General features: G+C 46.6%; 1 protein-coding gene across 2 annotated transcripts in view; it reads right to left on the bottom strand.

Annotated features, from left to right (window-relative positions):
- The window catches only part of SH2D4B (SH2 domain containing 4B), an 83,175-nt gene that overhangs the window by 10,781 nt on the left and 48,407 nt on the right, over positions 1–23,987 (bottom strand). The window contains exons 5-6 of one of the 2 annotated variants that reach the window (XM_086381689.1): positions 16,785–17,001; positions 12,759–12,883 (exon numbers count right to left, since the gene is read on the bottom strand). In XM_086381689.1, the coding sequence (XP_086237815.1) occupies positions 12,759–12,883; positions 16,785–17,001 (342 nt within the window). Of the gene's footprint in view, positions 1–12,758; positions 12,887–16,784; positions 17,002–23,987 lie in introns of both variants that reach the window. The other variant, XM_086381688.1, reaches the window with a different exon arrangement.

A 23,987-nucleotide genomic window follows, 5' to 3' on the forward strand; every position in this document is an offset into this window, starting at 1 on the left:
TATAGTTCCATTTATATTAAACTGAAAAACTCACAAAGCTAAACACTTGTGTTTGGAGATCAAGATATAAACAATATATGAAGCAAAAAAATGATGGACAAAATACTCAGAATAGAGATCATATCTGATGAAAGGAAGAGGGATAATAGGTGAGCAGAAGGCTGTGCAGGGGCCTCCAGTGACTTTATGCCTTGCTTTTCACCAGGGTCAGTGGCACAAGGAAAAAGAGCTGTAATCTGGCAGAAGCCCAGCGTACAGAGGGAGGCCCTTGATGGGGACTAAGGGGAACAGGGTGTCCGACCTGACCTGACCCACAGGTCCCACAGGTGCCCAAGGCTTCTCTGGGGGTCGGAGGTAATCTGACTCACTGCAACGCCCCCTGTGGGGCCTCTGGGCAGAAAAGACAGGGCCGAGGTCAGGGTCAGGGGCCCTTCAGGGCAGCAGCCCGCTTCCCGTGGTTTCATCAGGTGAGGGTGAGAAGGTGGGGAGGCAGCAGGGAACATGTACACCAGCACAGCAAAGGAGTCCAGGATGACTTCAGGCTCCTGGCACCTGCACATCAATAGCACGGGTGGGAGTTTGCAGCCAATACTCCCGTGAGGTGGGGCAGCTGCTGCTCCCCGCTCAGGTCTATTATTGCACCTCAGGCACAAATCCCCAAGCATTCTTCCTGACGCCTCCCCTAATCATCTCCCTGGATTCCTCTCAAACACCACCAAAACTCAGTGTTCACTATCAAAATAGTTGCTCCATCTGTACTAATCGACAGCAGCCCCAGGGAAAGAGAGGCACTTTAAGCACACTTGCAGAAGACACTTTGCTCTCACGGACCCATAAATCCACACGTTAGCAAATCCTAAAGCAGACCCAGGATTCAGTTCCCATCCCCTCCACCACTTCCACACTGGTCCCTGAAATCATTAGCTCAAATCGAACCTGAGTAACCAAACGAGCTCCTTTTATTTCTCTGTTAGGGCTTCTCCCCAAAAAGGAAGAAAGGCAGGCAGGCCAGACATGACATTTTACTTTTTATGGGTCTCAATTTATCTGACATGCATATTTCTTAAAGCTTTCACCAAAGCTACGCCTCACCGGCCAGCCAACAACACCTCCATTACCGCTCAGCTATTTCTCATTCATTTCTGTGACTTTCCTTTCTTATTGCCACACTTTCCAGACGATAACATTAAGGGGATTGGAATTATTAAGCTCTTCCTTCTCAACAGTTTCTCAGAGCATCCTGAAGCCACAGAGATTGTGATGAATGAGTTCCAATGCCTTCATTTTTTTTAACTCCAAATGAAATTTAGCCACAGCTAAGTGCTGAGACAAGGGCTTCACTGGACAAGCTTCTTGGTTTCAGATGTATTATGCACAAGAGGCACCATTCCCTGCCATGACTGCCTGCCTGTTCCAAGCTGACATGCCAGGTTCAAATTATGGATGCCACTATTCACGACAGGGTTGCAACCACCCAGCAAAATGACTTCTGAAACTGGCTACACAAGGATCTTGCGTAGCACTAACCTCAACTGGAAGTAAAAATTCATTATTTGATTCACGCCAGTCTCATTGACTGGACTGTGAGTTTCACTAGGACAGTTATTTTCCTCAATATGGTGGCCCTCCATTGGTCTTGCCCACTCAGGACCATCTGTGCTTCTTCTGGCAAGGGAATGGTGAGCTTCTTTTGGGGAGTCACACCTTCCCACTCAGTCTATCCAGTTGCAATGGGATGGACTCGTCCCTACTCCAGGAGTGGTCATGTGACTCAAGCCTAGCCAATCAGAGGGCTCAACCATTTGGCCATGATGACTGGCTCAGGAGTGGGCATGTGACCACACCAGAGTCAACAAGGCAGAATATTGGGACTAATAATACAAATTATTTGAGAGAAAAGTATGTCCCCTCTTCAGCTAGATTTGAAACTAGGAGAACAAGTGCAGGCATGCTACCTCAGGCTGATGTATTGTTTGAGAATAAAAACAACACGGAGAGCAACAGAGCTGAGAGATGGAGAGAGGCCAGTTGCTGAAAACAAGCTCCCTGAATCAAGCAAAGCCTGAAACTGGACTAATCTCTTTTGAGTGTATCGGTTTGACTGCTTTCTGTCAATTGCAAGTGAATGTAAGTGCCACAAGGGGAAGGAAATTGTCAGTTTTGCTCACCACCATACGCCCTGTGCTTAGCACAGTGTCTCACATAAAACTGAAGCTTAATGTTAATAATCAACAAATGATTTAAATACCTTACACAGGAGCCTGCTCCCTAGTGCCCCTGCCCAGACAATTCAACAACCTCAAACTCTAACAAGTACTATTATTACCTTTTCCGGAGAATTGTGCAGGCTTCTCTGGTAGCTCAGCTGGTAAAGAATCCTTCTGTAATGCAGGAAACCTGGGTTCAATCCCTGGGTTGGGAAGATCTCCTGGAGGAGTGCATGGCAACCCACTCCAGTGTTCTTGCCTGGAGAATCCCCATGGACAGAGGAGCCTGGCAGGCTACAGTCCATGGGGTCACAGTCAGACATGACTGAGTGACTAAGCACAGCACAGCACAGAGAATTGTGCAAGGGATAAGTGAAATACTGGATGTTTGATGTTTACCAGACACAAAGCACAAAAGAAATTTTCACTAAATTACCAGTTAAAACATAAAAGCTGGTGTGATCCCACACATGAAGCAAACCAACCAAACCCCATGAATACAGACCAGTGTACACCTGAGGAATGGTACCAGATCAGGCAACATCTGCCCAGGGATGCCACCAATCCAATTGGTACCTCTGAGCACCTCCAGACAGACATGGCCCCAAGCAGGGGACAGGACCTGGAAGCAGATCAGGGACCCAGATCTTGGCCTCTCTCATACCCTCAGTTGCACATCCTCTTGCAAAGTCTAGACAACACGCATGGCAGTCCTGCCCCTGACCATCTCCTCACAAGTGCAGAGAAGACTCTGACACTCAGATGCCCTTTTGGAGAGAAGCAGGGAGTGGAGTGAGACAACCGCAATCCCAAAGCCTATTCTCCCCAAAATGACCAAGTTAACTAAAGATGACCACATTGAAAAGAATGACACTAAACGGAATGGATGAGAGTTCATTTTTTCCCTACCACCTAGAGGGGTAAAAGGGGTTGGTGATAACTTCATGAGATCAGAGAAATTATAGAAAAGTACACTGCATTTTCATTGTACATTTAAATTAGCTTGAAATGTGGCTGTACAAATGTTGGTAGCACTGTGAGCTCTGCATGGGGGGCAGACAGTCTATTCGTGATGATTATAGGAGGAAACACGTGTTAATCGCAAGCCACGCTAGCCACATCGATCGCCTGCAGGAAATTCTAGGAGGCTGCAACCTAGAGCAGGCAATGCCCTCCTGCCCTGTGCACTCCTGGGGGCTGATGAGGAGGAATGTGACCTAAACACGTCAAAGCATCCTCTCTATTTTAAATGAAAGCTGGAGGCAAATGGGGCTTCCCTGATGGCTCAGCAGTAAAGAATTTGTCTGCCAATGCAGGAGACGCAGGAGACTTGGGTTTGATCCCTGAGTTGGGATCAAACCTTCTCCCCTGGAGAAGGTAATGGCAACCCATTCCAGTATTCCTGCCTGGAGAATCCATGGACAGAGGAGCCTGGCAGGCTATGGTCCATAGGGCCGCAAAGCTTCAGAGCAGCTGAGCGTGCACTCACACAGGCAAATGGCTCTGACATGTGAATCTATAATGAACTTATGGTGGATGAAACTGGAGCCGATTATACAGAGTGAAGTAAGCCAGAAAGAAAAACACCAATACAGTATACTAACGCATATATATGGAATTTAGAAAGATGGTAACGATAACCCTATATGCGAGACAGCAAAAAAGACACAGATGTATAGAACAGTCTTTTGGACTCTGTGGGAGAGGAAGAGGGTGGGATGATTTGGGAGAATGGCATTGAAACATGTATAATATCATATAAGAAACGAATCACCAGTCCAGGTTCGATGCAGGATTCAGGATGCTTGGGGCTGGTGCACTGGGACGACCCAGAGGGATGGTACAGGGAGGGAGGTGGGAGGGGGGTTCAGGATGGGGAGCACGTTTACACCCGTGGCGGATTCATGTCGACGTATGACAAAACCAATACAATATTGTAATTAGCCTCCAATTAAAATAAATAAATTTTAAAAAATAAGTAAATGAATGAAGATATTAGCTTAATGCAACACAAATATAATTTTAAATTTATGTGAAGAAAAATAAAATTATGATTTAAAAAAAATAAAGAACTTAATTACTAAACAAAGTAATTTGAGTATGACAGACTTTTAATACTTAAGCATAAGTGTTATAAAAGTCATTTCCAGAAAGCTTCTCAACTACTGTAGCAACCAGACTTCATTCTCTAGCAAATGTCAAAGCCACCATATTTGTTTCTAGATAAGCAGAGAAAGAAGAGCTCATGGTGGGAAGGTAGGGGAGAAAAGTCATGTGATCTGACCTAATCCCCATCAGACTGGACAAGCCAGGCCTTCACTGTCTTGACTGAAGGGCCGTCTGGCCTCTGTTTACACATCTCAGCAGTAGGTGTGCTCAGGGCTCCTGGACGTAGTTTATTCCACCTCAGGACAACTAACTGCTAAAAAAGATGGTCAGACTGAATCAAAGTTAGCACCCTGTGATTTTCAGAAGTGTTCCACTTCTTGAGGCCTCTGACCTAGAAGACATTAGTGATTGGAAGACAGCAGCTATGCCTCCCACCCCAAAGGCTTCCGTCTCATGCCTGTCATCATAAAAATGTGAAGCCATGAAAAGGTTCTGGCTTGAGCTGGAGACCTTCGTCCCAGGGCTGGGACAAGCTTGAGGCTGGGCATCCGTGGGAAACTAGACTACAGGTCCTGGGGCATGGGAAACCTAAAGGCAGTTTCCTGCGTCTAACCGATGATAGAAACTTCCCAGTGTCAGCAAATTAGGAAGAATCTCCTGCAACCACCAGAAATATGATGAGACCATCAGAAATATATTAAATCAATAACAACAGAAATCACAGTATATTGTTACTCTGTGCTTTTATTTAATCCCAATAGAGAATAAAAAATCAGTTCTATCAAATCCAAGCCATCTAGATCCTCCGACGTCTGTCCCTTTCCACACACTTTAGTTACCCACACCTGCGCATCACAAAACAATCTCAGCAAAGCATCAAAAATGAAAAAGTGTTAGGTAGACAAGACACAAAGGGCCTGAAATCAGAAACATGGAACTAGGGGAAAGGAAAGAGTTAAAATCTTGAGAACACCATTACAATCGAGGCTTTCCTAAAGCAAAAAATAATTCCACTCTTCTTTGTCATCTTTTTTTGAGACCCTATAGCCAGTACACAATTTAAAAAAAAAAAAAAAGAAGGAAAAAGGTTCCTTTATTTCTTAGTTGGAACAGCTTAAGCAAGAACTTACGAAGAAAGTAGGTCAACCGACCTACTTTTTTTCTTCTTTAGAAATGTTTGCATTTAGGATAAGAGTTGGTGGAAATTTTCCATTCCAAATTCTGCTCCGGAGAGGAAAATCAGTCATCTGACTTGACATGATGGATGGTAACATGCTAACCATCCCTTCCAAATGACCCATGTGTTATCCCTCACAGTTTCTTTAAAAATTTTCAAGATGGGTATCATATTCATAATGAAAGAAAATTCAGACTTTTACTTTTTTGTGGGGAAGGCTAAATACATCCCATCTTCCTTTTGTGAAGAGTTTGTTTGATGTTATCTTTTTCTTTACTTCCAAGTGACAGGAGTGGTGTACCCTAAGGGTATGAAGCCACCATTCACATGCTTCAAATCCTGATATGCATCTCCAAAGGCTACCGTGTTTATTTATTCCATATAACAAGTAGAAGCATTTATTGCAAGTTCTAAACACTTTATAAATATTATACACTTAATCTCCATAACACCACCATTACTTTCATGACCGCTGGTTTCTGCAGCTAGTTCTTGCTTCACATGGATTTGGTGCTCAGGTCTCACTACCCGCCCCACCCCCCGCCCCGATTCTGGCTGCCACCTCTCAACAGCTTCCAAAGTCTCACCATAGCTTCCTATCTTTCTATTGTTCTTGGGGGCTGAGGACAAAAGCCTCAGCTGGCTCATTCTCTCCTTCTCAGCTCCAGACACTCTAGCTTCCAAGATTGATCCCAAAGACTGTACAAGGCATTCCCTGATTTCCCATCAAGCTAGGTTAGGAACTAGAGGCAGCTCTGCTCTGGAAAGTCCAAGGAATGAGAAGGGGTGAGATTTAAAATAAAGAACTCAAGGGGATTTCCCTGGTGGTTCAGTGGTTAAGAATCTGCCTTCTAATGCAGAGGATGCAGGTTCAATCCCTGGTCGGGGAACTACTAATAAGATGCCACCTGCCTCAGAGCAAATAACCCCAAGTGCCTCAACAAAGACCCAGTGCAGCCAAAGCTAAATAAAATAAAAGGACTCGAGCCATGCATGAAAGAACTTCAAGTGAATATACAGTAAAGCGACTGTGAATCCAGAGGAGCACTTTTTTGCCCCTGTCTCCCTCCCTGGCCAGCTGTATATTCAAGGAGCCACCAGAATGGAGGAACAAAAACGGAGCCAGAGCCAATCCCAGCTCCCACATTTACTACTGGGTAAAGAAGGGTGAGTTCTCAAGCTTTTCTGGCCATCAGTGATGCTATCTGTAGAAGGCCAACCATGACTAACTCAAAAAGTTGAGAGTCCCTCTGAGACAGTGCACATCCAACCACTCTGCACAGCTACACAGCCAGGCAAACACACAAGACCTCATGGCAGCAGCCTGCCAGGAGGATCACCAACGGGCAGTACTGATCAGCCAGCCAAGCTCTTTCTGTTCCGTGCAGCTCGGAGAGGATGTGACCTCCCAGAGCATGCAGTTGGGGGAGTCCACATTGCCTCTCACCCTCTGCCTCCACAGGCACAATCCTTCCCACCTCCTTGGGGGGCTGCAGGACAGCCTGGTGTGTCTGCTCCCCCATCTCCCACAGGACTCCTGGAAGGGCCATCCAGGAGGGGGTGTCCACTGCCTGAGCCTCAGTTCCTGGACGGAAGACAGTACCAGGAATAGAGACACAAATGAGAACAAAGGAGCTCAACAGTCATGTTTAGGAAGAAAACACCCTCACTCCTTAGCCCACAGACTCCCACCCAGGTGCCCGCTTTGTGCCTAACCCCACGCCCTGGCCAACCTTTCCCATGCTCCCAACAACCTGAGAAAACTTTGGAAGCTTGAGCGGCGAATAAGACTGGTGGTCCCGGGGCAGTGCCAGCAGAATCAAACTGCATACCAGACGCTGAGAACGGACATTCTTAAAGGCCCTCTGGTCACCCATCTCAAGAGTCCACTAGCCGTCCCTCTGCCCAACAGTAGCTGCAACCATCTTTCTTCTATTGAAGTGAAATGTGTCTCTTTAGAACTCCCAGCCCCGAATCCGCTTAACGATCTCCCTTTTTCCAGATGGGACTCCGGAGATTGAGGACTGGTGGCTTTGTTCCCCCACCACACACACATTTGCAAGACAAACATTCCCCCCCACCAAAATAATTACTAAAAATGATTGCTATAACTTCCATGTCCTTCCCCGGACATGCTTCAAACACAATCAGATGTGCTGTTGTTAAGAACAAGGTGGACAAAGGGCCTGAAGGGATGGACCCACCCTAGAACCCTGCAGCTCTGGGACCTTCAACAATCCTCTCCTCCATGTGTCTCCTGAAGACATAGCATGGCATGGGGAGGTAGGAAGCAGTGCCCATTCTACTTGGGAGCTCTGCTTTGCACAGAAAGCCAGCCTCAACTGCTGGGTCCCTACAAGCTGCACCGACTACATGGATGGGGAGTGCCCTGCCCTGGTGGTTGTCAGAAAAAGTTAAGAGGTGAACACCCCACCTGAGTGCAGGACAGGCCATCAGGAGGCCCACTCCAGCACCCAAGCCCCAACTCCACTATTCACCACACACCCGCAGTCCCTGCCAAGCCCTCAGGGCAAGTCCTCTGGCGACAGCCAGTGGGTTGCTGCCAAGACAATAAGCCATGAACCAGGTGCGACTGATTTTTAGAAGTAAAGCTCAGGAGGAGAAATGGGTTCTGACTGAGGCAGTATTTAGACAGAGGATATTCTTAATAGTTTCAGATACATGTTGAAGTCCAAAAATAGATATTTTTTCCCCCAAAGTCAAGCTTACATGCAATAGCTTTTCTCATAAGTATTTTTATATAACCAGAAATATCTCTTAGAAACCCAGGAACATAACAATGAACACAGGAGAAAGGAGAAATGACTTAACATTTTTTCTCTTTTTAACAGAGGAGACTTTTATCAAGAACCCTGTGGTCCCAGTGGGAAGCCACCTCCTCCTCCCCTCCCGCTCTGTGCTCCGAGTCCACTTTCCCAGACTTTCTCTGCAGAGAAGGAGTCTCAGACTCCGGGAGGCATCAGCACCCATGTTTATGTGCTCATGGACAGAGCACATTTGTTGGCTTGATCTTCATACATATCCCATGGAGTCAATGTTATGGTCACGGATGAGGAATTGAAAGGACACACCCAAGCTCACAGAGCTGCTAGGTTCTAGAGAGGGCCCCAGATCTCCAGACCCCCGGTCCACATTGCTGTTTGGATTACGGTTCAACAACACATCCATATGTGTTTGACAGAAGGGAAGAAAATACAAAGTCACAAGAGTCCTTCTTACACCTGAAGTTTGCACCTAAAATTCAACTAAATTAATGATGAATGCTTACCCCAGGGAAAGAAAAGATTTACATTAGGATTGTGGTCGATTGCATTATTGGCCCAAATTCTCCTCCCCTCCCTGCCTTCACACTCTTTGACACATGGCTTTGCAGTTCCTCACACGAAGGGAGCAGAGTATTTTTCCCACCTTCTCAACCCTGTGACACACTGTAGCCAATGGCACGAGGTGGAAGTGATGGATGCTGGTGTGGAGGCTAGACTTCAAGAGCCTGGCAGGCTGCCACTTGCTTTCTGGCTCCTGAGAAGGGCGTGCCCAGGCTGGCCTGCCGGTCCCAAGAGCAGCATGAGAGCTACACGGAGCAGAGTCCCCCTCACCCCAGTGATGATGCTCGGCCAAGATCAGCCAAGAGGAGAGCCTCAGCCAACCTGCAGCAGTGACTCCCTAACACTGACTGTGCGGCAGGAGGCTTCTACTCCACTACAGATTAGCAAGGGGGAGTCCCACTAAAGATGCTATAAGTTCAGTTCAGTCGCTCAGTCGTGTCCGACTCTTTGCAACCCCATGAATCACAGCACACCAGGCCTCCCTGTCCATCACCAACTCCCGGAGTTCACTCAGACTAACGTCCATTGAGTCAGTGATGCCATCCAGCCATCTCATCCTCTGTCGTCTCCTTCTCCTCCTGCCCCCAATCCCTCCCAGCATCAGACTCTTTTCCAATGAGTCAATTCTTCGCATGAGGGGGCCAAAGTACTGGAGTTTCAGCTTTAGCATCATTCCTTCCAAAGAAAATCCAGGGCTGATCTCCTTCAGAATGCACTGGTTGGATCTCCTTGCAGTCCAAGGGACTCTCAAGAGTCTTCTCCAACACCACAGTTCAAACGTATCAATTCTTCGGCACTCAGCTTTCTTCACAGTCCAACTCTCACATCCATATATGACCACTGGAAAAACCATAGCCTTGACTAGACGGACCTTTGTTGGCAAAGTAATGTCTCTGCTTCTGAATATGCTATCTAGGTTGGTCATAACTTTCCTTCCAAGGAGTAAGCGTCTTTTAATTTCATGGCTGCAGTCACCATCTGCAGTGATTTTGGAGCCCCCCAAAATAAAGTCTGACACTGTTTCCACTGTTTCCCCATCTATTTCCCATGAAGTGATGGGACGAGATGCCATGATCTTCGTTTTCTGAATGTTGAGTTTTAAGCCAACTTTTTCACTCTCCTCTTTCACCTTCACCAAGAAGCTTTTTAGTTCCTCTTCACTTTCTGCCATAAGGGTGGTGTCATCTGCATATCTGAGGTTATTGATATTTCTCCCAGCAATCTTGATTCCAGCTTGTGCTTCTTCCAGCCCAGTGTTTCTCATGATGTACTCTGCATAGAAGTTAAATAAGCAGGGTGACAATATACAGCCTTGACGTACTCCTTTTCTTATTTGGAACCAGTCTGTTGTTCCATGTCCAGTTCTAACTGTTGCTTCTTGACCTGCATACAGATTTCTCAGGAGGCCAGTCAGGTGGTCTGGTATTCCCATCTCTTTCAGAATTTTCCACAGTTTATTGTGATCCACACAGTCAAAGGCTTTGGCATAGTCAATAAAGAAGAAATAGATGTTTTTCTGGAACTCTCTTGCTTTTTTGATGATCCAGCAGATGTTGGCAATTTGATCTCTGGTTCCTTTGCCTTTTCTAAAACCAGCTTGAACAACTGGAAGTTCACGGTTCATATATTGCTGAAGCCTGGCTTGGAGAATTTTGAGCATTACTTTACTAGCATGTGAGATGAGTGCAATTGTGTGGTAGTTTGAGCATTCTTTGGCATTGCCTTTCTTTGAGATTGGAATAAAAACTGACCTTTTCCAGTCCTGTGGCCACTGCTGAGTTTTCCAAATTTGCTGGCATATTGAGTGCAGCACTTTCACAGCATCATCTTTCAGGATTTGAAATAGCTCAACTGGAATTCCATCACCTCCACAAGCTTTGTTCATAGTGATGCTTTCTAAGGCCCACTTGACTTCACATTCCAGGATGTCTGGCTCTAGGTCAGTGATCACACCATCGTGATTATCTGGGACATGAAGATCTTTTTTGTATAGTTCTTTTGTGTATTCTTGCCACCTCTTCTTAATATCTTCTGCTTCTGTTAGGTCCATACCATTTTTGTCCTTTATCGAGCCCATCTTTGCATGAAATATTCCCTTGGTATCTCTAATTATCTTGAAGAGATCTCTAGTCTTTCCCATTCTGTTGTTTTTCCTCTATTTCTTTGCACTGATCGCTGAGGAAAGCTTTCTTATCTCTTCTTGCTATTCTTTGGAACTCTGCATTCAGATGCTTATATCTTTCCTTTTCTCCTTTGCTTTTCGCTTCTCTTCTTTTCACAGCTATTTGTAAGGCCTCCCCAGACAGCCATTTTGCTTTTTTGCATTTCTTTTCCATGGGGATGGTCTTGATCCCTGTCTCCCGTACAATGTCATGAACCTCAGTCCATAGTTCATCAGGCACTCTATCTATCAGATCTAGTCCCTTAAATCTATTTCTAAAGATGCTATAGAGAATTGCTACAATGGGAAAGAAGTTGGACCATACCAGGACTTCCAGACTTTGGGATTTTAGGTGTAAGCATCAATAAAAAGCCTCTTGAGAAGGAAAAGGCAACCCACTCCAGTATTCTTGCCTGGAGAATCCCATGGACAGAGGAACCTGGCAGGCTACAGTCCGTAGCATCGCAAATAGTAGGACACAACTTAGCTACTAAAAAACAACAACAAATCAAACCAAAAGTGTGGAAACCAACACCTCCCTTTTTCTAAGCAAAGGCAATATATAAAAAAATAACCATTGTTTACTGTCACCATCAGTTCCTAAGAGACAGGACGTGTTTACACTAAAACTGAGGACAGGGTATTATCTTTGAATATGACACAGTCCTTTCCAAGCAAAGATAGCTGGCCACCCTCCATATATGAGCCTTTTTCTTTCCTCTTGTCACAGATCAATGAAAACTTTGTCACTAAATAGCTCTGGTCCATGTATTAGCGACCTTTCTGCGTGCTTTATGGTAGACCTGTCAGAAGAACACGGAGTCAGTTGTGTGAATTGCAAGACTTAAATCACGTTTCTGTTTGCTCTGTGACAATATAAAAATTACATTTTTAAAACTGGGATAAAAAATAGAGCTAAAGATAAATTTGAGGACCTCTGCCATGCCTTCTCCATTGGCAGAGCAGCCAATGGCCCTGACAAACCCCCACCTCAACACTATGAGTCACACACTATCCAGGCGCCTAAGATGCTAGTTTTGTGCTTCCATGATTACAATAATGTACGAATAAAAAGGCAAGCAGTGGTCTCAATGGAAGCTCTGCAGGGGCTACAGGGACACATAACTGAGACAGAGGTTACAGGCAGGGAATCTCCAGGGACACACAGTGAGGTCACAGATAAACGTTGACTGTCTTCTTTCTGAGCCATAAGGACCCCTTCCATCCTGTTGGGTATAAGGAGGCCCAGGAGAAGGAAGGGGGTCACAATTCCCAGAGAAAAATGCCTCTGTGGGGCCCTTGATGGCCAAGCAGGTTGTGAAGTGAGGGCAGTGCGCAAGAGTCCTATTCATCCCTTCCCAGCAGAGAGGGCAGTGCACATCCGGAGCCCTGGGGCCTGCGGACCCCAGGATGCCCTCACAGAGATGTTAAGCCGTGGTCTCTAACAATCTCTGTGAAGGTCACTTAGTGTTCCAGCACATGCCATGGGGAAATCAAAGCCGTGCCTCGAGCTCAGCATATTCAGTGAACACAGAAAGGGCAGACACCAGACCTCTCTCCACTGCCCTCTCCGCAGGCGCCCAGGAACACTGAGCCTTAGCCCTGGGAGACCGCCAGTCTTTGTGGGGCCAGAGCAGAATTAGCAGAGTCTAATGTCCTCACTCCCCTGACTGTAGCAGTCCTTCAGACTCTGCTCCAACCCCAGAGGGAGGCTGAGATGTGGAAACCTGCCCCAGGGATCTGGAAAGTCAGCCTACCGTGGAACCAGGGGGCTATGGCTTTGGTGTTCCTCTCGAAGCCCGCTCGGCGAGGCAGCTGCTCCTCCTTAAACCAGCGGACTATGACTTCTCTGGAGACAGGGCGCAGGGGCCGCTCCCAGGTCCTGCTGAGACAGAGACCACAGAGCGTGGGAGAGTCACGAGGGAGGGGGCAGGGGCGGGGCAGGAAGGAGGGGGAGGGAGCTGGGAAGACCACTGTGAACAAGCCTGGTGCCCACACGCAAGCTTGTGGAAAGGATTAAATAAATCCAAGTACTTGAGGGCTCTCTGCAGATTATAATGTACCAGCTGTTCGTATTTTTCCCCAAAAGAAAACTGTTATCACTTGCTTTGGGGAAAAAAAGCCTACTAGCATAACTCGTAAAGCTACTATACTCCAATAAAAAATTTTTTTAAAGGAGGGGGACTTTCCTGGCAGCCCAGGGGTCCAGTGGTTAAGACTCCATGCTTCCAATCCAGGAGTGGGGCGGGGTCCCTCAGGTTCATCCCTTGTATGGGAACTGGGATCCCGCCTGTTGCCTGGTAAGGTCAACACTTCTTTTAATGTAAATAAAAAAGAAAAAGTCACACAAGTGCAAGTGGGAAATAGGACAGGAGGGGATGTCTGAGGGAGAGAAAAGGCCAGGGCATAAACAGCAGAATCTATGAAGAAGGATCCTAATGTAATACCAGCAAAATCATTATATGTGCGTGTCCTCCACCGTCCCCAAACCCCCACCAAAGAGGATGCTGGTTTTGCCTCTCCCCATCTCCCCGCCCATCTCCCCGCCCACTGCCCCTGCCCCCGCCATCTAAGGGGACATCTGTCTTGGCCAACTAGCTTTCATGATTTATGACGCAGTATCAGGACAGGGAACAGCCTCAATCTACTCTGAAAATGGCTGAGCTTCACCGCCAAAAAATAAAAAGGAAAAGGACAGAGGAAAGAGACAGGGGCAGGAACAAGGCGCTACACTGGCTGACTTTTGACCGGCGATCTGGTGAGGGTCTGAAGATCCCTAGAGTGAGATGAACGGGCACTACTTCCATGCTTTCTGATATTTTCCCACAAAAGCCCAGATTCTACTTGTCTTTGTGTCTGTACTGTGGCTCCTGGATGTATACAGAAATTCTGTTTTATTGGAGCCATTCTAACACGAAGCCCAGTAAGGGTCTGACAACATATGCCCCATAACAGCATGCACGGCTGTTTGTGGATATGCAGCAAGATTTGTGGTTGTTGTTTAGTCGCTAAGTCATGCCCAACTGTTTTGTGACCCCATGAACTGCAGCCTGCCAGGCTCCTCTGTCTATGGGATTTCCCAGACAAGAATATTGGAGTGGGTTGCCATTTCCTTCTTCAGGGGATCTTCCCGACCCAAGGATCAAACTCACGTCTCCTGCAATGGCAGGGAGATTCTTTACCACTGAACCACCAGGGAAGCTCAAAAATTCCATTGTATTAATTTATGCTCTGAAAGCAGAGCAGACTTTGGGCCCACCTTAAACAACTGCAACTTAGAGCCTTTCCACCTGAGTGACAGAAAACTGGTAAATTCTCACTGTCATTGCTGTCTGGTCCACCTAATAGCACTGGCATTTAGAATTCACCGCCACTGTCATTATCTCTTATACAATAAACATCAGCTGTCCCCTTATGCAGTCATTGCATTTGCTCTGCACCAACAAAAATGGATGATGAGCCCAGGGCTTCCTGGCAAACCCCAGAATGAGCTCCTATTTTTCTTGCCCTAAAATGAATCCATGTACTCACATGCAATACTGAACACTGCAGATTTTAAAAATGATTCCATAAGAAAGACAGGGCTTCCCTGGTGGCTCAGACAGTAAAGAATCCTCCTGTAATGCAGGAGACCTGGGTTCGATCCCTGGGTTGAGAAGATCCCCTCGAGGAGGGCATGGCAACCCACTCCAGTATTCTTGCCTGGAGAATCCCCATGGACAGAGGAGCCTGTGGGCTACAGTGTCCATGGGGTCACAAAGAGTCAGACACGACTGAGTGACTAACACACAAGAAAGACAGAGGGTGAGGTTCCATTGAACGGCTCAGAGGCACGATCAGTGGGGCTGCTGCTGCTGCTGCTAAGTCGCTTCAGTCGTGTCCGACTCTGTGCGACCCCAGAGATGGTAGCCCACCAGGCTCCCCCGTCTCTGGGATTCTCCAGGCAAAAACACTGGAGTGGGTTGCCATTTCCTTCTCCAGTGCAGGAAACTGAAAAGTGAAAGTGAAGTCGCTCAGTCGTGTCCGACTCTTAGCGACCCCATGGACTGCAGTCCACCAGGCTCCTCCGTCCATGGGATTTTCCAGGCAAGAGTACTGGAGTGGGGTGCCATCGCCTTCTCCAATGATCAGTGGGGTCTGTTCTCCAAATCCCTTCCTCCCCACAGCCACCTCCACAGGCAGAGCCCCTCTAACCAGCTTTGCTGCCCTGTATCCACCCTTCAGGATTTCCCTCTTCTCAGGAACCTCAGAGTCCCTTTTTCTTTATGAAACAACAGTCCTGCCCCCAGCCTCTTCCTTCACACTTGCATTCCCCAGTAAACAACTATGCTTGGGGAGAAAAAAATCTTCTGGTTTCTGAGACTCATTCTCCTTAGAAGGCAAGAGGAGGTAATAAATGACAGCAAGGAAAGTTCATTCACTCTTGTCCCTCTGTTTCCAAGTAGAGAATCTGATTCCCCAGAATGTAAATGCTAGGGGGAGATGCTCCAAGAGGCCACCTGGCCAGAAGCCTTGCTCCTGACCCTGCAGCTCTCTCCCATCAACCATGTGCCTGCCCACAGTACAGCCAGGCAAGCATGTGCTGGCACCACAGTGCTGAGGGCAGTGAGGCCACAGGGACGGGAAAGAGGCTGATGCGCGGCTTCTGGTGCCTGGGTCTGCCATTCCGTCTGCCTGGTCCCTGGTCCCCCCACCCCACCCAAGGTGGCTCGCTGTGGCCGTCATGTCTCCCCTGCTGACAGCTACACCCAGAGAGCCTGGAGCCAGACTGCAGCAGGCCATGCAGCTCTGTCTTCTGGGCCTGAAGGACAAATTATTTGTCTCCTTAAAAAAAAAAAAAAAAGAACAAGAGGAAGAAGACTTCTAACTATGTCTCTAAATCCAGTAAACATAAAAGAAACTCTGATCTCATAAAAATCAAAAATTCCTGCACGACAGAAAATGTTATCGTAAAAGTCAAAAGACCAACGACAGATTCAGGGGGGAAAATGTTTTATCACAAAGAAGAGAATCTTTTCTCCTATATTTTAGGAGTTCCTAAAAATAGATCAGCCTTGAATATTCATTGGAAGGGCTGTTGCTGAAGCTGAAGCTCCAATATTTTGGCCACCTGATGTGAAGAGCTGATTCATTGGAAATGATCCTAATGCTGGGAAAGACTGAAGGCAAAAGAAGGGAATGGCAGAGGATGAGATGGTTAGACAGCATCACTGACTCAGTGGACGTGAATTTAAACAAACTCTGGGACATAGTGGAAGACAGAGGAGCCTGGTGTGCCGTAGTCCATGGAGTTGCAAAGAGTTGGACACGACTTAGTGACTGAATAGCAATAAACAAAAAAATAGATGACAAAAAGACCAATAACACAAAGAAGAGGCAGGAAAGAGACAGGTATGGAAATATCAAAAATCCTTTAACATATACAAAATACTTCACCTCATGCATAAATAGAAATGCAGGTTTTTTAAAAAAAAAAAAGAAGAAGAAGAAATGCAGGTTTAAACTTTCACTGAGATGTTATTTCTCACAAAAAACAAAAATCTGACAACATACTGCTGGCAAGGCTAAAGAATAAGAGTGTTCACTGGTACCATCTCTGTGGAGGATAAATTGACCTTAACTATCAATACTATAAATACATGTAGCCCTTAATCCAGTGGTCCCACTTTGGGGAATCTCTGTTGTAGATAATAGTTGCCCGAGTATAAAATTAATGTCTTCAAGATTTCTTATTAAGGGCATGTTGGCCATAATCAAAGGTCTCAAACAACACCACGACCCACCTGCCAGGCACGGCCAGGGGTGAAAGCGGCCCCGGGCCTGGGAGGTGGTGGTGGAGTCTCGCCTCCTGCTCGTGGCTCTGGCCGAGCTCTCGGAACCTGGAGCTGAGTCCGGCAACGGTGCCCTTCTGGATGGCGCGGAGCGAGTGACGCTGGTACTCGTCCCGGGCGCGCTGGGCTCGGCGGCTCCTCTCCTCGTCAGCCGCCTTGGATCGACGTACTGGAAAGGAAGAGAGAGCGTGTTCACCACTGTGCCCACTTCCCAAGCTTTAAAATCGGGTATTTTCAGGGACTTCCCTGGTGGTCCAGTGGTTAAGAATCTGCCTTCCAGTGCAGGGGATGGGAGTCCGATCCCCGGTCAGGGAACTAAGATCCCACCTGCCATGGAGCCACTAAGCCCACACCCCAACTAGAGAAAAGGACTGCATGCCACAATGAAGACTCAGTGGAGCCAAAATTTTAAAAAATAAATCAATAAAAATATAAATAAAATCAGGTGTATCCGGTACCAGAGCCCCTGCTATTTCCTACAAAAAGCCACAAGAGCCCTTAAGGCCATCCCGTTACTCATCCCTCCTCATGTTACTCATGTGGAAACTGAGTTCCCAAGAAGGACATTGCTTTGCCTGGATGGGTCAGTGGGCAAGCCTGGCAGGGACCTATACTCCCTGCTACCAGAGGATGAGTTATGGGAAACTCTGGAGTCCCGGTTCCCGTTCCCTTTCTCTTCCGTTTCCTGAGGCCTTGACAGCTGGTGGGTGAGTGTGTTGGAGGGCGGGAAGAAGGCGCTTCAGTAACTGTCCCCGCAGAGCCACCACGTCTGCCACGACGCCCCTTTCACCAGCATGTCTTTTCGTATTTCTCTAGGCAGGTTGGACATCTGCAAGTTGCTGCTTCTAAAACTCAAAAGGAAGTCCTGGAGCTGGGAAAGTGCACAGAGCGAGTAAGACCTCTGAAGCACGGTCTAGAATTAAAACTGATTATTTTGTAGTCTGACTGCATCAAGTCAGGCCCCATCCAGTCCTTTTGTAGAGAAGTCTTGGAACTGGCAGTGTTCTCATTGCACAGGTCCAGCGATTGCCTTGGCCCAAGCCTTAAGAAAAATCTTACCCAAAGTCCAAATCTACTCCAAAGTCCATCCAATACCTGCATAGCACGCAACTACAACCTACCAATGCCAGAGACCTGTGTTCTTTTGGCATTTGCAGGATACAAGGCAAATGGTCCTCATCCTTAAAGAAAGAGCTTCTCCTCTTCAAGTGGTCAAAGTCCATTCTCGAAACACAACATCTCCCAGATCTGAGGAAGGCTGCGGGAAGTCTGTCCCTCAGAAAGTATTTATAGAAGTGGAGGTCACATAGACTGAGAGTGCCAGGGTGGCGGGAGGGGAATTTTCTTTGGTCTATTCATTTCTGCATTCCAGTGCCTAGCATACATATGCGTCAGTCAGCAGGTGATACATATGCTTGAACGACTGCACCCCATTAAGTATTTAACCCTGCCAGGCTCTGGGCTGAATATAGAGAGAGCAAAGACAAGACCAGTCCCTCATGACAGTCAGAGCGTAGCTGGGAGAATAAGACAAATAAATATCTGTAACATAAGGAGAACAGAGACTCAACAAGTCTTGGAGTTTAGGGGCTGCAGCACTCACATTCTGTGAGGGAGTCAGGAGCCACCACAGGAGACCGAGCACCCCACTGGGTCTGGAAAGATCAACAGGAGTTTTTCCAGGGAAAGAAGAGGGAGGAATCCAGAAGAGGCAGGGGGCAGGGTGGGGGCGGGGGGTGGAGAAAAAACCTAATTTCAGTTCCTGGTACTAAGAACACCACAATACCTGCCACCACAGTTTCCCAGCATGGGCTTTTCAGTCACTAGACTACAGACAGAACACAGATACTTCTGCCCCACAAGGAGGGCTTCCCTGGTGGCTCAGTAGTAAAGAATCCACCTGCTAACACAGGTTTGATCCCTGGGTTGGGAAGATCCCCTGGAGAAGGAAATGGCAACGCACTCCAGTATTCTTGACTGGGAAATACAATGGACAGAGGAGCCTGGTGGGCTACAGTCCATAGGTCGCAAAAGAGTCAGACATGACTTGGAGATTAAACAACAAAATCTCTTCAGGGGCCAGTGATCTTTGAGAGTTGACAGCCCTTGAGAGATAGCCACAGTCAGTGATAGAAGGATGTCACATGCAAAGTAGGAAGACAGGCTTTGGGAACTCAGCTAGGGGAGGACACAGGCCGTGGGTCACACAGGGACTAAATGCAGCCTCCCAAAGTCCAGCCCTGGTTTTGCCATTGTCTTCCTCAGAAGCCTTCAGTGGCTCCCAGTACCTGCAGGACAAAAGGCAAATCCCTTGGCCCTTAAGGAGCACCCCTTCCACCCACTTTCTTTCCCAGCCCAATGGGCCTCTGAGCTTCTCCCTGCCCTTTGTTCAAGGGCCACCAAGCTCCCCACCATTCTGCAAACTCCCCTCTGTGCAGAGGTGTCCACCAACTCAAACCAGCTGTGATGGACATGCAGCCAGATCAGCTCAGAAATGCCAGGCAGCAGGACAGAGGGTACTCAGAGGTGACGACACAGCCGAGGCTGCAAGCAGGAAGCCAGCCCTGCCGCCCAGCCTCGATTATGGAGAGAGACTGATGTGGGATCAGGGTCAGCAGCAGCTCCAGGAGGGCTTCTGGGGTCTTTTTCTCTTCTTGTGTTTCTTTCTTTTTTTTTGACATATAATTGATGTACACAAATAAGCTTAAAGTGTTCTATGTGCTGATGTTGAGATACTTAATATATTGCAAAATGATGATCACCATAGCATTGGCTAACTCATTCATCAGTCACATAGTTACCATTTCTTTTTTGTGGCAAGAACATTTGAGATCCCTGGTGGCTCAGATGGTAAGGAACCTGCCTGCAATGTGGGAGACCTGGGTTGGATCCCTGGGTTGGGAAGACCCCTGGAGAAGGGAATGGCTACCCATTCCAGTATTCTTGCCTGGAGAATTCCATGGACAGAAGAGCCTGGTGAGCTACAGTCCATGGGGTCCCAAAGAGTCAGACACCACTGAGTGACTCACTTTTTCACTTTCATTCTAGGCAACTTAGAAGGATATAACACATTATTGTTGACTACAGTCACTAAGCTGTGAATCGAAAGTTAAGTCACTCAGTCGTGTCCGACTCTTTGTGACCCCATGGACTGTAGCCCACCAGGCTCCTCCGTCTATGGGATTCTTCTCCAGGCAAGAATACTGGAGTAGGTTGCCAATTCCTTCTCCAGGGGATCTTCCCAACCCAGGGATCGAACCCAGGTCTCCTGCATTGCAAGCAGACGCTTTAACCTCTGAGCCACCAGGGAAGCATCCCCAGAATTTATTCACCTTCTAACTTTGTACCTTCTGATCAACTTCTAACTCCTCCTCACCCCGCCACTCCTGCCACCAAGCCCTGGAAACCACCATTTTACTCTTTGTTTCTATGGGTTTGACATTTTTAGATTTCACATATAAGTGAAATTGTGTAGTATTTTCCTTTGTCTTTTTTTTCACTTAGCATAACCTCTAAAGGTCCATGTATGTATATGTGTGTATATATACATATGTGTGTGTGTGTGTGGTCTTTATTCATCCGTTGACATATGCTTATGTTGTCTCTGTAGCTTGGCTACTACTGTGAATAATGTTGCAGTAAACATGAGAGTACAGATATCGCTTTAATAGCCTGATTTTATTTCCTTTCGATATATACTGAGAAGGAAGATTGCTGGGTCATACGTTAGCTTTATTTTTAATTTTTTTGAGGAATCTCCATAACGTTTGCCATAGTGGCTGCATCAATTTATACCTCGCCAACAGTGCCTAGGATCCCTTTTCTCCAACCTTCATCAACACTCTATGCCAGCTTTCTTCTGAAAGTCCCTGAATGCCTCCAGGCCTCAGTGTTTACCTCCGTCAAAATAAGAATGATGTGAGTGTCTGCCTCACTGAGTTATTATAAAGATTAAATGAAACATATAAAACACTCTAAACGATGAAGTGCTTTGGAAAAGCAATGTCTTATACTAAATCAGGCCTCTGACCTTGATCTTTTCTTCAAATTTCTCAAAGCCTGATTCTGGAGCCACGCTGCCTGGGTTCAGATCTCAACTTCATCTACCAGCTGTGTAACAGCGGACAAGTTAGTTAATCAACCTGGGCCTCCATTTTGTCAAAAGTAAAATGGACATAATAACGGTCCCTACCTCATAAAGTTGTTATGAAGTTACTATGAAACTAATATATATCACTTATAACTGTACCAGGTACATTTTGAGCACCATGGTGTTAGCTAAAGATTTTATTTTCATCGGAAGTGAAAAAGGTGAAAGTTTTCGGCGCTCAGTCATGTCTTTGCGACTTTTGCCATCCCATGGACTGTAGCCTGTCAGTCTCCTCGGTCCATGAAATTCTCCAAGAATACTGGAGTGGGTGGCATTCAGCTCAGTTCAGTTCAGTCGCTTAGTCATGTCCGACTCTTTGTGACCCCATGAATCGCAGCACGCCAGGCCTCCCTGTCCATCACCAACTCCCGGAGTTCACTCAGACTCACATCCATCGAGTCAGTGATGCCATCCAGCCATCTCATCCTCTGTCGTCCCCTTCTCCTCCTGCCCCCAATCCCTCCCAGCATCAGAGTCTTTTCCAATGAGTCAACTCTTCGCATGAGGAGGCCAAAGTACTGGAGTTTCAGCTTCAGCATCATTCCCTCCAAAGAAATCCCAGGGCTGATCTCCTTCAGAATGGACTGGTTGGATCTCCTTGCAGTCCAAGGGACTCTCAAGAGTCTTCTCCAACACTACAGTTCAAAAGCATCAATTCTTCGGCACTCAGCTTTCTTCACAGTCCAATTCTCACATCCATACATGACCACAGGAAAAACCATAGCCTTGACTAAACGGACCTTTGTTGGCAAAGTAATGTCTCTGCTTTTGAATATGCTATCTAGGTTGGTCATAACTTTCCTTCCAAGAGTAAGTGTCTTTTAATTTCATGGCTGCAGTCACCATCTGCAGTGATTTTGGAGCCCCAAAAACAAAGTCTGACCCTGTTTCCACTGTTTCCCCATCTATTTCCCATGAAGTGATGGGACGAGATGCCATGATCTTCGTTTTCTGAATGTTGAGTTTAAAGCCAACTTTTTCACTCTCCTCTTTCACCTTCATCAAGAGGCTTTTTAGTTCCACTTCACTTTCTGCCATAAGGGTGGTGTCATCTGCATATGATTCCAGCTTGTGCTTGTGATGTACTCTGCATATAAGTTAAATAAGCAGGGTGACAATATACTTGTCACCTTGATGTACTTGTCAGCCTTGATGTACTCCTTTTCCTATTTGGAACCAGTCTGTTGTTCCATGTCCAGTTCTAACTGCTGCTTCCTGACCTGCATATAGATTTCTGAAGAGGCAGGTCAGGTGATCTGGTATTCCCATCGCCTTCAGAATTTTCCACAGTTTATTGTGATCCACACAGTCAAAGGCTTTGGCATACTCAATAAAACAGAAATAGATGTTTTTCTGGAACTCTCTTGCTTTTTCCATGATCCGGCGGATGTTGGCAATTTGATCTCTGGGTCCTCTGCCTTTTCTAAAACCAGCTTGAACAACTGGAAGTTCACGGTTCACATATTGCTGAAGCCTGGCTTGGAAAATTTTGAGCATTACTTTACTAGCATGTGAGATGAGTGCAATTGTGAGGTAGTTTAAGCATTCTTTGGCATTGCCTTTCTTTGGGATTGGAATGAAAACTGACCTTTTCCAGTCCTGTGGCCACTGCTGAGTTTTCCAAATTTGCTGGCATATTGAGTGCAGCACTTTCACAGCATCATCTTTCAGGATTTGAAATAGCTCAACTGGAATTCCATCACCTCCACTAGCTTTGTTCATAGTGATGCTTTCTAAGGTCCACTTGACTTCACATTCCAGGATGTCTGGCTCTAGGTCAGTGATCACACCATCGTGATTATCTGGGTCGTGAAGATCTTTTTTTGTACAGTTCTTCTGTGTATTCTTGCCGGGGGCATTAGCACCGTCAAAATGCAGACATAAGCAGTTCTCAGTCAGTCCAGGAGGGGGCACCCTTGATGCTCAGTGGCACGGATTCTGGGTCTGTTTACAAGCAGCTTGTGGGACCTTAGTTCTCCAGCCAGGGCAGTGAAAGCGCCGAGTCCTAACCACTGGACCTCAGGGAACTCCCATCTTACCCTAAAGGAAGCTCTGAAATCTTCAAAGGTTGCTTCTGTTCCTTCTCTGAATCTGGGATAGATTCAAACTGTAATCATGTGAATCTGCCATGGAAACCCTCAGCCAGAACTCAAATCTTTTTTCTTCTATCCCAGTAAAAACAACCACAAGCACCTTTGGCCCTGAGGCAGCAAGTATCAGACGGTCTCATACTCCAGAGGACCCCACTGCAGAGGTGGGGCCCCAACCAAGTCAGCTTCGCTTTCTCCTACGGCCCGAGTTCCAGTCCAGGATGACCTCGCACGGGCCTGTTCAGCAGGCACAGCAAGGGCCTGCACTGCACGCAGAACAAAGGGGGATCATAGCCATTCCCACTTCTCAGGTGGGTTCCAAGGTCTCCTTTCTCCATCTGTTAAAGGGGAGAGTGAACCTCGTCTCTCAGAAATAATGTAAATACAGCTGAACAACAGGAAAACACTGAAGACCAGAAGAAAAGCTGAATTTATAGTCTGAAAAATGGACCAGCCACAAAGAGATACCTCTTCACACCTATCTGGATAGCTATTGTTTTTAAATTAAAAGAAATATGATAATAACAAGTGCTGGCAAGAATATGGGGAAATTGAAACCCTTATGCAATGTTGGTGGGACTGTGAAATGGTGTAGCTTCTGTGGAAAATAGTACAGCAATTCCATTAAAAAAATTAAATGCACAATTACATATGGTCCAGCAAGGCCAATGCTAGATGTATACCCAAAAGAGTTGAAAGCATGAATTCAAACAAATATTTGCACACCCATGTTCATAACAGCATGGTTCACAATAGCCAAGACATGGAAATAACACAAATGTCCATCAATGGATACACAGATAAACAAAACACAGTATATACATAAAAGGAATATTGTTGAGTCTTAAAAAGGGAGGAAATTCTGACATAAACGACAACGTGGTTGAAACTTAAAGATGTTAATGCTAAGCGAAT

Source organism: Bos grunniens, chromosome 28 (genome assembly GCF_055505025.1).
Source record: "Bos grunniens cultivar Pamir isolate PY7600 chromosome 28, Bosgru_T2T1.0, whole genome shotgun sequence".
Lineage (NCBI taxonomy): Eukaryota > Metazoa > Chordata > Mammalia > Artiodactyla > Bovidae > Bos > Bos grunniens.